The sequence below is a fragment of the Taudactylus pleione genome, unplaced genomic scaffold (genome assembly GCF_031769625.1).
Source record: "Taudactylus pleione unplaced genomic scaffold, aTauple2 ptg000026l, whole genome shotgun sequence".
Lineage (NCBI taxonomy): Eukaryota > Metazoa > Chordata > Amphibia > Anura > Myobatrachidae > Taudactylus > Taudactylus pleione.
In genome coordinates, this window is record NW_028284428.1 from 40,777,501 (window position 1) to 40,795,196 (window position 17,696).

At 45.6% G+C, this 17,696-nt stretch overlaps 1 protein-coding gene across 2 annotated transcripts in view; it reads right to left on the minus strand.

The window, feature by feature from the left end:
* MED14 (mediator complex subunit 14) overlaps window positions 1-17,696 on the minus strand; it is an 83,785-nt gene that overhangs the window by 40,551 nt on the left and 25,538 nt on the right. For both annotated transcript variants that reach the window (XM_088451699.1, XM_088451701.1), the window contains exons 12-20: window positions 17,021-17,099; window positions 15,505-15,664; window positions 14,497-14,691; window positions 14,167-14,301; window positions 4,389-4,465; window positions 2,697-2,857; window positions 2,477-2,623; window positions 2,301-2,392; window positions 1,844-1,996 (exon numbers count right to left, since the gene is read on the minus strand). In XM_088451699.1, the coding sequence (XP_088307825.1) occupies window positions 1,844-1,996; window positions 2,301-2,392; window positions 2,477-2,623; window positions 2,697-2,857; window positions 4,389-4,465; window positions 14,167-14,301; window positions 14,497-14,691; window positions 15,505-15,664; window positions 17,021-17,099 (1,199 nt within the window). The remainder of the gene's footprint in view (window positions 1-1,843; window positions 1,997-2,300; window positions 2,393-2,476; window positions 2,624-2,696; window positions 2,858-4,388; window positions 4,466-14,166; window positions 14,302-14,496; window positions 14,692-15,504; window positions 15,665-17,020; window positions 17,100-17,696) is intronic.

Genomic DNA, 17,696 nt, shown 5'->3' on the forward strand with positions numbered 1-17,696 from the left:
GAGATGCATAAATATCGGGACATTGACAGAATGTTCATATTTTGGCCTCTATTCACCACCGCAATGGCTTTGAAATGAAACAAACAAGATGTGATTTAACTGCAGACTTTCAGATTTAATTTGAGGGTAATTACATCCAAATCAGGTGAACGGTGTAGGAATTACAACGGTTTCTATATGTGCCTCCCACTTTTTAAGGGGCCAAAAGATAGATAGATATATCACACACACACACACAGATGTGACCTTGCTCATCTAGCCTCAATATGTCATGCAGCGCGATATGCCTGGCGTGAGTGAGCGTTCAAGTCCCGTGCTACTCTGCTAGCTCCATGCTTTTTTTTTTTTTTGCCAAAAATGCATCGAATGCTGCATACACGTAGGCCGACATATCGGGCGTTCAATTGAAAGGCTAATAGATAGTGTGTTTGTTGGCTAGTGTGTACAGACGATATGTCTGAACTACGTAATTAGCGTTCCCGCTAGGCTGTTTTAGCGGGGCGCGGCACCCTGCCCTCCTTCTGGAGGGCAAAAAGCACCCTACCCTCACAGCCTGCGGGTGCCATCTTCACCCGCGGGTTGCAGTGTCCCGGTCACCGCTATAGAATAGACGCCGGGCACGCCCCCAAGAGTGATGAAAAGGGGACGTGTCTTATAGACACGCCCCCTTTTCTATGGCCACAGCTCTTTATCAGGCGCACGCACGGAAGTTTCCTCTCTAGCTCCGGCGCCCTGCCTGCCGCCGGAGCTAGAATGAACACTATGTAATTCACAGACATATCACGTTGGCTGTGCAGCACAATGCATCTGCTTATCGTGCTGTGTGTACAGGCGGTCAGCCAACCGCCAGGACACTTGCTGCAGAAGCCTCCTGTGGCCAGCAGTGATGGTTTTTCAGTGTGTATTAACCACCATCATCTGCAGATATCTCTTTCTGGTGTGTACCAGCATAAGTCGCAACGTAAATAGGACACACCTGTGGACTGTGCTGATTAATTTGATATGTGAGACTTGTATATCTGTGTGCAACTGAGACTGTAAAGGGAACTTGGTGTGGAAAAAAGCTGTGACCGCTGCATCGTTGAACTTCGCAAGCTGATTGAGAGACTCAGTCGAACACAGATATAAGTGTTACATATAACATCACCACAGTCTCCTTGTGCATCCTAGTCACATTGCGATGCGACTTAGACACATTTTCAGCCCCTCAAAAAAAGACGCCCAATGCTAGCAGTGTCTTCCGGGACCAGGCGCATAGAGGGCTGTTTGTCGCGACTGCAGCAAAGACGAGTGAGGACACATCTGTATAGCTCTTTTGTTGCTCTTATGGTGCGTACACACTAGACGATATGTTCCCTGAGCGATATCGCCTAGTGTGTCCCCGGCAGGCTGTGCTCTATGTCGTTCATGACATTGAGCACACCCGCTGAACGAAATCATTAACGATATCGTTCAGCGCCGGGCTCTCTTCCCCCATTCCCCAACATGCAGCAACCTGATGACATCGTCAGGTTGGCCTGCATGTTAACCCGATGAACGATGATGACGAACGACCCGCGGGAACGTGTGTCGTCGTTATCGTTCATGTGTTAAAAATGGACGATAAAGTGGACGACTGAACGATAACGATAGTTATCGTTCAGTCGTCCACTTTAATCGTCCAGTGTGTACGCACCATTAGAGTTTGTTTGGGAAGAAGGAGGCCATCTGCTCAACACCTGGCACTAAAAATGTACAAACATTCCGTGACCCCCACTCTGGACTGTTATCTTTTGTTACATAAAACTACCAACAAGTAATGGCGAATGTCGGACTTTGTAAAATTATTAAAATAGTAACCAACCTGTAACAATTGTACCACATTTGGGAGTTTGTTGAACATTTCCTGCAGCTGGTGAAGGATGATGTTGTGACAGTTACTGCAACCAGAATTAGGCCCAGTGGTCCCAAGTGAGATGTGAAATTTTTGGAGGATAGAATTCCACTGAATACTAATCTGCAATGTGGAAAAAGAACATGAAAAGTTAGACGGAAAGAGAGGAAGGCAACAGTTACAGATGTGCTAGACTTGCCTCCTTTCCCTAACTTTGCCAAAAATGTCAGTGTTATCAGAGAGGTGCAGTCAGATGATAGGAACAAACCACATACAAAGATCATTCATAGCTGAAGGCAATGACAATCCTACACAACGTGTAGACAGTAATTCATTATGAAATAACCTGTCTGAGAAGAAATTAAGCGGCTTTGCCATATTATTAATAAACAGCACTATGGAAAAATGGACTCTCTATTTCACCTACCGAGCTTCCCTTTGTTTGGCCGTAACAGAGGATAAGCTTACGATAGTTGTACAATCGGACCTCAGAAAAGAGATTTAAGTGAGGAGGTATGTCTTAGGAAGGAGAGAAAAAAAAAAGTTTAGTCAATGTCTTAAAGCAAAGTTACTATGCAAAAATGATCAGTAGAGAACTGTTACCTTGTAAACAGCGTGAAAATTCCAATACACATTCATACAGGCGGGCAATGCTATTCCAGTCGTTTAGGAACATTTCTACTACTTTCTGTCCACCTACTGGTTCTGAGAGGGGGTTTTCATATGTCAGGTATACATGTCGTGTTGGACCTATAAAATTGAAAATAGAACATTAGTTCTAAGAAAATGCTAATTATAAATAGTGTGACGGAATTCCTCCTACCTTGCTCCCTAGACACAGCACTGTTCAAAGGACAGTTTGCAAACACCAACTCTGCCACCCAGGTGCGGTTATTCCTGCCTTGCAGCCGAAAAGTGCAATCGAGAAGAGACTGTTCTAGTGCCTTCTGTGTTTCCTCACTTATTCCATCACATGGAGGAATTCTTTTAAATAAAATGAAATAAGTAAAAAATTATTTTTTTTTTTCCATTTTTAATAATGCACACTTAGGAATAAAGATCGCTTGATGCAATAAAAATTATTTTTCTTGGCACATACTGTGGGGATGATGCAAAGTTTCACTTAAGTTCTTTTACAGAGAGATCTTCAGTTTTTCATGCTGCATTTGTCTCTGAACCAAGAATACACAACTAAGAGTGATTCACATTTGTACACAACTCAGTAGCATCACCACTTAATGCTAAATGGGTGTATTTCAGTGGCAACGGGGCGTTAACACGTACTAACAGGTACTAACTGTGTATAAGAGTTAAGCATACACAGAGATCCAATCTGGTTTCTTGTATCAAGGATAGGCTTCCACATGCAGATTCATAGGGGTGGCACAGCCGCATATTTGTGAACAAGTCTTAAATCTGCATTCAGATTTGAGCACGCAATGCGGCAGACTTGCGTGCAACTCTGCATCTGCCGTTGTAGCTCTCATTTTAAGTAACAGGTTCTGCAATAGTAACCTGTTCATTTATCTGCCAAAATATGACACTCATTTAAGTAAATTAAGTGACACTTAGGGATGCATTTATCACATGGACTCCTATACGTCCAGCTCTAGTATACTCCTACAATCAAACTCCCCAGAGCTTCAAGATTTGCAGACTTCCCTGTCCTTAACATGTTGAAAGTCAACTAGAACTAATGGGTTGGTGTCAAGTTTTTACTTGCACTTAATGACCACCAGAGTTATACTAGACTGGTCAAAGTTGAGTACAGAAAGACAGATACATTATGTGGGGGGATATGGATAATGATTGGGAAGGAGCAGTGAAAGTTCCATGCAATCATGAATTGATCATCACGAATATATTGAAAAAGATCTTACTGCTCTTTGCCAAGGTGCAAATGTTGATTTGGGACCAAGCCAATAATTATGGTTTAGATGATCTGTTGTTTCCTTGTAAAAGTACATGTAAGCATCAGGTACACGGAAAAATACTGCTCTATACATTCTTCAAGCTAGGAAGCTTGTTGCTAGAAAGTCTGCCCAAACCTCTGCCTCAGAAAAGTACCTAACTTTGCAAGCTTAAATCAGTAAGATTGGGCTATAGTGCCCTGAGACTGCCACTTCAGATGTGTAACAAGATCTGTTACACAAGGAAGACCCTTATTGGTTGGTTTTATATTGCCACTGCCAGCCTCTTGCTCCACATGTACACATTTTCTTTTAATCTGAGCATATGATTACATGCTATGTTATATATCCATGATCTGCATATAATATCCCACTTGCAGGTAAAAAAATAAATAAATAAAACTGATTGTTTACTTGTAAATAAATATTTTTTTTCCTGTAATATATCTCAGTTGCCTTATCTCAATTGTGGTCAATAAACCTTACTGAAAAATAAAAAATTACTTATTTTCAAATTATGCAAAGTTAAAGGGCGTATTTAAATCCATACCAATTTATAATGCACAAATATTGCTTAGGATATATAGCTGAAAAAATCAATTCACCTTAGTATTCTGATCGCATGACTGAAACCATCGCCTTCTATCTGGACACCTTGATGTGGAATGTCCATGTTGGACAACTGCAACAATGTAATCAAAGAAAGAGCAGTAAATATAACTGTACATGAAGTATAGCTAGTTACTGGTAATTTAAAGCCATCTAACGCAGGGTTACAAATCAGTAATACAAAGGAATAGCCTTCCTGTCAATCTAAAAATGTGCCACTTAAATTTCATATATCTAATTTCACATCTGAAGCCAGTTTCTCTTAGCCATTCTTTATATAGTCTATATAAATGGTTCCCAAACTTTTCTTCAATCTCCATTGTCCAAAAGTTTCTGAAATTATTACATGACGTAAATTGTGCTTCCCTATCATCATTAGGTTCAGTTATGTGGTGGTGGACAAAGTCCGTTTGTTTGTCCACGTATTTATGATTGGCAGCCGCCAGCACTGGGTAAAAGGTGCTATGGGTGATCAACAATAATATAAGCAGCTGTGAAGCAATGAGGATTTATTAACCCCTCTAAACAACCAAAAAAAACAGGTTACTAGACTGGCGCTATAAATTTAGTAGTATAAGTAACTATATATTGGGGCAACGTATGCCTCACAGCATCATGGGATCAATTCTGACCACAGCAGTGTGTGTGGAGTTTGTATGTTCTCCATGTGTTTGTGCGACTTTCATTTAGTACTCCGGTCTCCTCCTGCAATTCTAAGACATATGGGTAGGTTAACTGGCTTTTGAAAAAAATAACCACAATGAGGGGTAAATGTACTAAAGTGAGAGTTTTTAGAAGGGAGTTTTACAAGAGATGTTGCCCATAGCAACCATTCAGATTCTAGTAAAAACAAGAGATATGGTAAGAACTTACCTTTGTTATCTCTGTTTCTACGAAGTCCATAGGGTCCACAGGGTTGACCTTGGGGTATAGGTTGGGAACCAAATCCGGGCACCACGCAGTTAAAGCTTTTAGCTCCCAGGATGCACTGGGTCCACTCTCCCTATAACCCCACCCCCAAGCCAGAGGCACCTCAGTTTGTAAGTAGCCAAAGGCCGGAGGAGGAGAGAAAAAGAGAGAGAAAACTGGAACACTCAATAACCATACTCACCGAAATGGGAGACGGAAAACCGGTGACCAGCCACACAGCCCATATGAAGCCAGGTTCGTCAGGGCGGGCGCCCTGTGGACCCTATGGACTTCGTAGAAACAGAGATAACAAAGGTAAGTTCTTACCATATCTCTTGTTTTCTACTTCAGGGTCCATAGGGGGTCCACAGGGTTGACCTTGGGGATGTCCCAAAGCAGTTCAACCAAGGGTGGGGACGCTCCTGTGCTGAGAGGAGAATCCGTCGCCAAAAAGGAAGCATCCTGAGAGGCAAAGGAAACCAATGCCTAGAACCTTAAAAAGGTGTGGACAGAAGACCACGTGGCCACCTAGTAAGGCAAAACAGCCGAGGCGCCACAGCGAGCCGCACACGAGGGTCACATGGCCCGAGAAAAAACGAGCATCAACAACAGGAAGGCCTACCCATGGGTAGGCCCCTGAGGAAGACCTGCGAGGCCATCCAAGCCAACATTTGGTTATAGGCCGGCCATCCTTTCCTGTGAAAACCAGAAATCTCAGACCACCAATAAGGAGTCCGATTTCCGTAAGGAACCTGAACGGATCACATAAATCCAAAGAGGCCAGACCACAGTCAATGAGGCCACACCAGCCGAGAGGACTGGGGACAGAATGGCCGTACCATAAGTTCCAGAATATGGAACCTGAAAACCACTAAGAAGAAACACAGGGCGAGAGCAACTCCCACCCTGACATGATGCCCTCCAGAAGAGGGAGCCACATGAGAACGCTCCCAATTCAGACACTCTCCTGGTTGATATAAACACCCTGAGAGAAAGAGAGAGCCTAAGCAATAGACCATGTAATGGCTATCACAACCAGCAGTTCCATTGACTGTCCCCGGAGGTAACGAAGAACCACTACTTACTCCCAAGGAGTCCCTAGGGAGGACAAATGGAGGCATAATCAAGAAAACACTCCAAAGGATGAACTGGATACCAGAGTGAAGCAATTCCATATCTTAACCATACTGACAGTGTAGAGATCCGCACTGTCAGGAAGACCAGGCCAAGTGTGAAACCCAAGCCAGCCGGAAGGAATGCCAGAATATCTGGAAATCCTGGACACCGGAGGATTGTATCGACAGGTACAATACCATAAGATTTATGGCTGCCACAGTTTGTGGTAGGTCCCAGCAAAAGCTGATCCATGTGCTCTAATCATTCCAACGATGACAAAGCCAGGGAAGCCGTAAGACCACTGTAAGGACACAGTCAAAGACAAACGACCCAGGTCCAAGGCAAAACCAAGGACCCTGAGACAACAGGTCCGGGCAGTGAAGCATCAGGGATGGAGTATCGATGTAGAGACTCCGAAGATCCAAGTACCCCTGACATCTGGGGCAATCAGGAGCCACCAGCAGGAAAGCATCTCCGTCTCGATTGAAAACACTTCCAAAGACCTCGAGGAAGAAGGGAGACCGGAGAACACAGGTACACAAAGTGGAAGGACCACTTCACCGACAAAGAGTCGCTGAAGTTTGCTTCAGAATCCCCAGAGCTGAACTGTAACACCATAGTGTGATAAAGTCAGAAGGCCATGAGGGTCACCTCAGGGGGGCCCCCCCTGCTCACCAGGAGATGAAACCTCTCTTGGGGAAGAGACTAGTCCCCGGGATGCACGTCGTGACGGCTGAGGACTCCCGCTTCCCAATGGAGAGCTCCTGAAATGAACGCTGCCGAGATGGTCGGGAGGAGACCCTCGGACTATGTCCGAATATGTGACATACCTGTCATTGCCACCCAACGAACAGTGTTGCTAAAAAGGAAGCCACTGTCCTGACCCTGTCGGACTGAACCTTTTCAGGTTCACCGGGAAACAAGAGTTATGCCAGAGTAAGTTAATTGACAGGGTGGAATCGACAGACGTCCAACTGCACTGAAAAGGATTCGATCCAGACACTGTCCCTAGCAAAGAAAACCCTGGACGAGATGGCCATAGCCACCCGGACAGGGACCGACTTGCCTCCGGAGAGAGCATCATCGTTTGAACAGTTATCCGACAGAAAAAACTCATTCCATCTGGAGATGAGCCAATTATGGAAAGGCCTGGAATGGAACTGAGCCCATTCCACCATGCATCCCAGAGTGTAAAGACATCTGTCGACTGCGCAGACAACCATGTACTCCTAATGGAAGAGAGGAGATTCCGTCTTACGCCAGAAGAATTCTCAGATTCTGAGAATCCAGCAGGGATCCTAGATGAAGAATACCCAGAGAGGGATGCAGGGAGGACTTTTTCCCCGTTGATTAAACGTCTGCACCCTGAAGAAGCCACAGTCATCCTGACCTGGCCGTAAAGCACCCCGGTGATCCCGCTAAGAGCAGGAGGCCGTCCAGGTACAGGAGCATTGGGATATACTGAACAGAAGAACTGTCAGAAAATCCAAAACGCTGGTAAACCCCTGTGGGGCTGAGGACAGTCCCAACAGGCAGAGCCCGAAAAATTGTAAGTGTTGCTGTGATACAGCAAACCTCAGCCCATGCTGAGGAAAGGTCTCTGTAAGTACCCGTAGGCACGCGTCCTGTATATCCAGTGATACCCTAAAGTCCCCAGGTTCCAAACATCGTATGATGGAGCATAGGGATTTCCTCCTGAGCCCAGGTAGCTTTAGGAACTGGTTCAGGGAATTGAGACAGAGAATAGGCCAAAGAGGACCATTCAGCCACCGCACCAGAAAGAAAACAGAACAACCAGTCCCTCACTGAGATAGTGGGAATGGCCTAATTAGCTCCGCTTACCGCAACAACTGCATAGCTTTCTGGATCTGTAAGGCCCTTGTAAAGAGGGCGTACCCTCCTACCCACGTAGCCGCGGCAACTTGACACTAATACCGGGCGAACTGAGAAAATCGGTATCTCCCAGTTGTAGGCCTGTCCCGTCAGACTGAAGAGATATCCGTAGGTTCAGAAGCAGGATCGGCTGGCAGTCCAGGCCTGCTCGGTACTGGATATGTCGGCCCTTGTAGATGCCGACAGTCTACGAAGAAACAGACCGTTAGGCTGACCCAGAGGACAAAAAAGACTTAACAGACTTAGTCTGAGGCCTTGTAGTGGGCATAGCTGAAAGCGGTAAACTTGTCGTTAGTAATACTGCCAATGTTACTACAATCTTGTCAAGGTCAGGACCAAACAATATCAACCCTAAAGATGGTATCTGCACCTCTGCATTCCCAGAGCGCAGCCATAGGGTATTACGGAGGATACAGTCGCAGCCGGAACTCTGAAAGTTAGGAGACTGGTATCCAATATAGGCATTTCCACCTATGACAACAGCATATATTACGTGAGCGACCAAATACATTTGAACCCCCGACGTGTTGGAAGGGAAAAAACGTTACAAATGCATCAACCCAATATGCAATAGTATTAACCAACCATGCTATAGCCATGGTAGGATGGGTAACAACTCCTGAAAGCAAGTATACTGATTTCAGGCAGAGTTACCACCTACGGATCCGAAGAATCCGACCACGCAGGAATGGGAGGCGTAGTAACGTCTGTAATCAGACGAGTAACACGCCCATCCCCCCCAGGAGGGGCTCGTGATGACCCTCAGGGAATTTGGGACAGGAGGCCAAACACTGTTGTAACACCTCCTATCTGGCAACAGCCAGAGTCCCGCTATGCGATCCACCCGCTAGTCAGCAACAGGTAACCCGAAGGCACGCAATACTGAGGGTGTATGATACAGGTGCAGGTCAACATTCACTCTAACCAGAATGGACCTGCTACCAGCCCTAAAGCAGGGATAATAATACCTGAAATAGGCTTCCCCCCGTGTAAGAGGGAAAGAGCCCCGAACAGTACCCAGTTCACGGCAGAGCCAACTGGGAAGTAACCACAGGGCGTCAACCACGCCAATTAGCGTTTCGTAGAAAACGACATCCACCCAGGGTGGCTGTTGTGGTAATCCCTGCAAGGGGAATGACAGACTATTGTGGCACCAGGGGGAATTCATATACTGCGAAAAACCCCTGCAGGGAGCGGTAGTCTGTGTCACAGGGGAAGAGTGCAAGAAGCTGCGAGATAACCTGAGATGAAAAGGGCAGTATGGTGAAGTAACCCCAAGTGAGGTACAACAATGGGGCCCGCCCGGCGATCCGCAATTGAGAGGATCCCGAGAAAACAAACCGCCCAAGGGGGTCGTGAAAGAGGCCGGCACCAGATGACGCCACATACAGAACCCTTTATGAGTCAAATCCTCCGCACTAACACCTGCAGCACATGACTTGCAGGATAGTAAAAATGGGTGCAGTATAACGCTCTATCTCCTGGTCAGACATATCTGACCAATCTTGGCGGAAATATTAAGCAGCACTATACTGGTCCTGACTGATGCCAAAAATTAGCTGCAGGGACCCATTTTCAGCGTATGCAACACACAGTTCCATCTAAAATATGGCAACGTGCAGCACGCAACAGTATGTGACAAACCACACAAATATTAACAAGTATATAAATGTGAGGTCCCAGAACCACCCTAAGTACAGCTGTATTAGGGCAGATAAAGAAAAGGGATAGATATACACTGACAGGTGAGAGAATAAAGTACAGTCAGCACTAGCATAAGTCACATACAATGCAGATATATACATATATACATAAACATGTCATATAATATACTGCACTATTACACTGCATTCAACTTACCCAGATTCAGTGTCTGGGAAGGCTACAGCGCTGTGTACACTGACCTGATGGTGAGGTACGCAGGGGGACTGGACTCACTGCCATCCTGAGAGATTTCTGCTGCACCACAGAGATAAAATGGCCGCTGGAGACCTCAGAGGAAGCGTGGCCCGCGGAGGAAGCAGCTCAGCGACGCCAGACTATGGATTCTGAAAGGCGCGCTGAGCTGAGGGGAGGAGCCGCTGTAACAGGGAAGGCTGCCTCCCCTGGCCGGCTATTAACCCCCGGGACGCCGGCTCCCTGCACCGATCGTTAAGTCCCTGGTGGTCTAGTGGACACACGGGGTATGGGGGGCCCGCCGCCACTGCCGGCGCCTCCGGTCTGTCCCCTGAGACCGGAGGCACAGGACTGCATTTGAAATGCGCGGATCACCGCAAGCGGTGATCCGCGACCTTACCTGCTCCCCGTGGATCCGGCAGCAGTCCTGGGCGCCCGCAGAGTCCGGCTAGTACAGACTCTGGGGTCCCGCTGAGATCCCCAGATCTGTACTGGCGTCTCAGCGCCAGCGGGGTGACGGAGCGGCAGCTTAGACGTCCTATGGACAGTCCGACGCTGCCGCTCTGAAGAGTCCAAAGTCCATGAAAAAACTGTCCCTAAAAAAATAAAATAAGCTTAGGGGCTGCTAATCAGCTCCCCCTGCGCTAACGGTGACCCGACTCCGGCCGGGCACCAACTTAAACTGAGGTGCCTCTGGCTTGGGGGTGGGGTTATAGGGAGAGTGGACCCAGTGCATCCTGGGAGCTAAAAGCTTTAACTGCGTGGTGCCCGGATTTGGTTCCCAACCTATACCCCAAGGTCAACCCTGTGGACCCCCTATGGACCCTGAAGTAGAAATGTAACTAGCACCTTCTAGATAATAGCTAGAAACTGATTATTTGCTATGGGCAACATATCTTCTAAAACTCACTTCTAAAGACTCTCACTTTAGTAAATTTACCCCTGAGAGTATGTACATGTGTCTGGGAATCTATATCGAAACCTGAACTGATGTAAATGACTAAATATTCTATGTAAATAGCTGGACAATGGGGCGTGGTCTGGACAGGCATGGCCTAGGACGCACTGTCAGCGTCTTTCCGTCCAGAATCTCTTCTACTCCTTCCTGAGGACAGTTGCTTGATTGTAACTTCCTTTGTGTCGGCTGACCTGACATCTCCCACTACCAGGAACTTCCTGGTCGTGATCCAGGGGTTCAGTGGTCTGCCATGGCTGGATCTTCTTCCTACAGACATGTTCCCTGGAGATTCCTGCGCCATCTCCTAGTTATTATCAGCCTGTTAACATGGTTAAGGACTCTAAAATGTCAACAGCAGTTCGGCTGGAGCGTTTCTCCTGCTCTGTTGTTGTGGGAACTGCTGGATTCTCTGCTAATGCCAATGCGTCTTAGCCTCCCTCCCCTCCTGCATCCCAGGATATCACAGGAGACTCAGAGATTACTTTACAACAATTGCTGCAAGCTATCACCTCCTCTCAAACAACTGTGACCAGATAGATTGCCGAAGTCTTAATATGCATTATCTTACTGAGACAGAGTTTTCTGAAAAACAGAGAGAAGATTGGGGGGCTGAGACTTGTATATCCACCCTGGAGGAAGCTACTACTCCACTTGCTGGTTGATTAACTACTTTGGAGCAACAGATGATAGCCTCCTGCACCAAGCTTTCTGATATGGAGGGATAGTTATGAAGGTATAACGTTCATTTTGTGGGCCTCCCAGAAAAGATCCCGTCTGGAAAAATTTCTGTAAAAATGGCTTGTGGAAGTTTATGGCTGAAGTGAATTTACAGATCAATTTGTGATGGAAAGGGTGCATCGCATTCCTACCTCATCCTCCTGGTGCAGCAACTCGCACTTTCATTGCCAAAATTCTGCGCTCAAAGGAGAGATGCACCTTTACCTGGCCCCTTGAAATACAATGGCCAGAGTTGCAATTTATCCCGACTTCTATGTAGATGTTCAGGCCAGGGCCCAATTTCTTCAGGTTAAAAGATGGCTCCAGGACTTGGGTCTCCTCTATACTATCCTTTTTCCTTCTAGGTTCCATGCGGTCGCTGATGGGAGATCACATTTCTTTGATTCGCCCATATCAGTCCGGGGGGCTGTCAAAGTATCCTTTGCCGCCGACTTTCCTATTTTTGTCATCCCACAGTGTCAGGAAGGATATTCTTACTTAGGCTGGAAGATGTTGACCCTGTGACCATAAGTAAGACTTAGCCCCCAACCTCACAGCCTTTATTGTGTTTAGTTAATTTAGGTATAGTAAGGGATTTAATAGTTTATTATTTAAGTATACCAAGTTGGGGGCGGCAATACATGGATAGAGTTAGGATTTTTGGGGCAATATTTTTTGATGAATGCCTACTTGCCTTTGCTACATTCCATCTCTTGGTCTGCCATTTGTGCTATGTTGTCCAGCAGGTTCATTTTAGATTCCCCACTTTCCATTGAGGAATTTGAGTCTGTGGTTGTCGTCTTTCTCGGAAGGAAAGCCCCCCAGGGTGGATAATCATTTATTCTTCCCAAGGCTACTCAACATGTTTTACAACCTTCATGAGCTGGGTTCTTTGCCTAGATTGATGACGGAGGCAATTATAGTTTTGATCCCTAAGCCTGGGTAGGACCCTCTTTAACCCTGACTCCTACTAACCAATTTCCCTCCTCTCTACTAGTACGGACATTAAGGTTCTCGCTAAAGTATTATCTTTAAGATTCAACAAAGTCATTGGAGAAGTGATCCACCCTGATCAAATCTGCTTCATGATGGGAAAGTCTACCTCTGATTAAGTATTCTTCCCCTATCCCTAACCTTAGTGCTTAACGCGACCCCCGGTCACAACCGACAGCCTAACCCTAACCTCATCCCTTAGGTATAAATTTACTAAGATGAGTTTTAGAAGAGATGTTGCCCATAGCAACCAATCAGATTCTAGCTATTATCTTCTAGAAGGTGCTAGTTAAATGTTAAGTAGAAGCTGATTGGTTGCTATGGGCAACATCTCTTCTAAAACTCACTTAAAAAAAACCTCTTACTTTAGTATATTTACCCCTTAGTGCTTAACTCTCCCTTGTCCTGCAGCCTAACCCTAACATCAACATTATGAAAGTCAACCTTATGACTGCATCCCATTTCAGCAAGCCCGTTCATATACCCCCCACTTTATTCCGCCTTATTGATAGCGGGCTCTTTTTTCGCTAGTGTGGGTGGACAAAAGTCCCCTTATTAAGTTACAGACCCTGTGTAGACCCCGAACAACGGATGGTCTTGCCCTACCTAAACTTAAATTCTATTACGTTGCCTCTCAGTTGGTCCATATTTGTAGGTGGGTTATGGATGGTGGGAGCCAGGAACTTCACGCTCTTAATTCATCAAAGCACTACGTTCCACTTCCACTGCTAGATGGCAGCTGCCCTAGAGAGTTTTCCCCTCATGCGTGAGAAGGCTTTTGATCCAGATATCTCCCTTTGGCGCTCTTCCACATTATCAGAACTTTTCTCTCTAGAGGGCGCCTCCACTCTGTATGTGCTATGGTGTTTGTTCTCAAAATCAGATGTTTAACTATTTTGACCAAATTAGGGATGAATTTGACATCCAACGTTACATGTTCTTCCACTACCTTTAGTTGCGACATTGCAAGCCCAGTTTGCTTCTCAGATCCCTGTGATTACTGGTGATCCGATTAAATTAGTGTGGGAAAAATCCTGGGCGGTGCGCCTCTGACAAAGCTCTGGGGGAGAACATGGCACAACCCTCAACTCTTTAACCCGAGTGGCCACAACCTCTCATTATAAACTATACTTCTGCATGCCAAGTGCTTTGTGACAAACAAAATCACATTTAAAATTACTGTAGCTTGTTGATGCTACAACCAAGCATGAAAGATTTTTAAAAAGTAAAACAATGAAATCTGTTATTTTAAAAAAGGTAAATTAGATAGAAAAAAAAAAAACACAACTCACTTCTGTTCTAAGCCCAATAAACGGCATGTTGGAGTCACACATGGCAACAAAGTGGGCAAGCACTTTATTAAAGGCACACATTTCTCCTGTCCGCTTTGGCTTCTTACATTCTGGAGCGCCCTGATCCCCAGAGAGCTGGAAAAGACAACAAAGTAGATATTAAATTTTAAGACAAGTAAAATGCATAAGACGTACAGTGAGTGTGCGCACATCACAGAAAACATCTAGTAGAACTGGTAAATCAGTTCCCAGAAATTATTGTGGAAAACATGTGAACACAAAACATGAAAACAGCCACCAAGTACAGTAGACAAGGGGAAAATAATATACCTTGCGTTTACAGACAGTTTTCCCTTGCTTCCGCCACGTCCCGTCAAAAGACAGCTCTTCAATATTAGGCTTGAATCGCTGTAGCAAGAGAGCGGTAGGTGGGCTGTCTTCCCCTTCTGTGTGACTGACAGACAGGAAGTGGTAATTATACTCCAACTCTGTCGGGCTGCCAGCAACCTCAAACATCTCCACTACCTATATGTTTGAGACAAATGTGTTAGCAGAACGTGCAGAGAACACAAATTACCTCATGGTTAATTTAGCCATCAGTTCTGCAATTCTAATATTAAAATTTACTTGGTGCATATTAGCAGGTAACGCAGAGGCAAGTATCCGTATTGTGCACAAGTTTACAAACTCAAAGATCCTAACACTATCCATTAGTAAGTGTGATTCTAAACCCAAGTGTGTAAACTTTAGTCGTCAGGAAATACTTTACCAGACAAATAGCAAATTGCCATGGAAACATCCAAATGACCAAACAGACTGTCACGGCGATTTGGCTATTAACCATGGTAATCCTGTGCCTTTGGGATTGCATTATATAAGACACATAGGAATGTGGTCAAACATTTGTGGGTAAGTCATAAAAATAATATTTCCCATGTAGTTCAATGAAATACAAAAAGGTTTAATGGGGTACAGGCCCATCTACTAGTTAGGATGCTGGGCTACTGAGTTTTACTTCCATAGTAGAGCTTAAGGGAAAAACCCTGCAGCACAGGACTGAATCCGCAGAACAATTACAAGCATGACGGAATTTGTGACTTCCAGAGAAGGACCTCTACAGACAAACACATGCCCCAATAAACCACATAAGCAATAGATTTAACTGCAGATATTCTATAGTAATTATTATTCTTTAGTATTCAGCAACCCGTTTACATTGAATAATATAAAGCCCCAAAGTATATCACTGAAAACTAAAACAGAAGCCATAATACTGGACATACATGAGCTACTCAGTTACATAAAACTATATTTATTAGACAGAAGATGAGCACTTACTATGTAGTACTGGGGAAGACGTGTAAGCTTAACAAACAGCTTATGCCTGGAGAGATTGCTTATTGGGTGGGTGGCATAGTTTGTCAAATGCAATATTTCACTGCATACCGTGGGAAGGTGCTTTACAGAATGCTTACAGCGCTGCTGCCCAAGCCAAAACCTGACAAAAAAATAGCACAATTTATATAACAATATAAGTAGCAAAATTAAGTTTTATTTTTCTAATAAATGATGGAATAATTAGTAATTTAAACAAATATACAGCAAATGTAACATTTCCAATTTTTATTTGGTTCCCCAGCTATACCATGCTTTCCAGAAATAGTTTAGAGTTCAATCTTTCCAAAGGTCTTACCCCATTACAACACCACCTTACCCCATTCCCTGACACTGGTGCATTATAATAAAAGTTACATTTCATATCTCTATGAGTCTGCCCTACCCTGACAAAGCAACACGTAACATTATATATATTCAGCTGTGTGTAATATATAGGTAACATCAGTATTATGACACTACTGCAGAGAAGACTCAAGATCTAATGTGAACATTACTTAAACATAATCCTATGTCGTAAGTAACATTACTTTATATAACAAGCATTGTAATGATATGCACTTTCATAGGCAACATATGGAGGATGCAAAATAGGCTAAGCATGCCAATAGCATGGTATGTCATTTCTAAAGACTTTTATAAGTTTATAAATAAAGTTATGCGTATGCAGTTGTATACTGAGATTATTTATTGTTCATGGTACAAAGCAGTGGATCTCAAACTCTGTCCTCAGGACCCCACACAGCTCACGTTTACCAGGTCACCCAGCAGGAGCACAGGTGTATTTATTACTCACTGACACATTTTTAAAAATCCACAGGTGGAGCTAATTATTTCACTTGTGATTCTGTGAAGAGACCTGGAAAACATGCACTGTTTGGGGTCCTGAGAACAGAGGCCCTGATTCAGAGCCGGACGCTCTGACAGAGCGCTCGCTCTGAATCAGGGCCGTCCCTCTTAATTTTTAGAGCGGCCTTCTGGCTGCTCGTATAGCTGTGGGTGACCACCCACAGCTATAGCGAGCGGCCAGGAAGATGGTCGCAATGGTCAAGACCATCGCGTCCATCGGGCTTGCGACGAGACCCTTGTGGTAGGGTCTCGTTGCTGCAAGCCCTGGAGTGCTTTCGGCTCTATCAGAGCCGAGAGCACTCCCACTGACATCACTTGTGATTCAGTGGGGCCGGCCCTAGACGGCAGACACCTCCGTCTGGGCAGCCACGCCCCCGGCACGCCCACCAAAGGGGGCGTGCTGTCACTCACCATCGACAACACGCCCCCTTTGTAGCGAGACCCGGAGCGACAGCTTGCCCGTTGCTATCCGGGTCTCGCACATGCGCACGACGGAGCCACCTCCGTCGTGCGCATGCGCACTGGGCCAACATCTGAATCAGGCCCAGAGTTTGAGTACCTGTGGTATAAAGCATGACATTTCAGAATCCACTATCCCACAGTTACATACTTTAGTTGCTGAAGCCAAGGGATGATCTTCTTCATGTCATCGTTGATGGATTTTTCAATATCATCTAAGGTGGGCTGGTCTACAAAATAGAAGAACTTTTCACTTTTCATTGTCATTACCCAATATAATTATACTAGTTACAATTACAGAGTAGAGAGTATCTTAAAGTGAAATACAGAAATGAGAGATGTAGTTATTGCGGCCACCAGTCACAATCCTGACTGCAGATTGCCGGCTAGGGATTCATGATAGGCGGCGAGGGCCCGAACGAGGTAAGTCTGAGGCGCCTGTCCTCTTAGCCGCAGGGGAGGGGCTTAGGGCACCCCGGGGAGACTTAGGGTTAGGCTAGGGGAAGGGGGGGGGGTTAGGCACCACCGGTGGAAGGTTAGGGTAAGGCACCCCCCCGGGAGGGTTACGTTTAGGGTACGGGAGGGGGGTTAGGCTTAGGCACCCCTGCGGAGAGCTTAGGGTTAGGCTAGGGGAAGGGGGGTTAGGCAACACCGGGGGGAGGTTAGGGTAAGGCACCCACCTCCGGGAGGGTTACGTTTAGGCACCCCTGCGGGGTGCTTAGGTTTAGGCACTAGGGGGGGGGGGGGATTAGGTTTAGGCACCCCTAAGGGAGGGACGGGGGGGGGAGACGGGAGGGTTAGGTTACTTACATGCCGCTGTCGGGTTT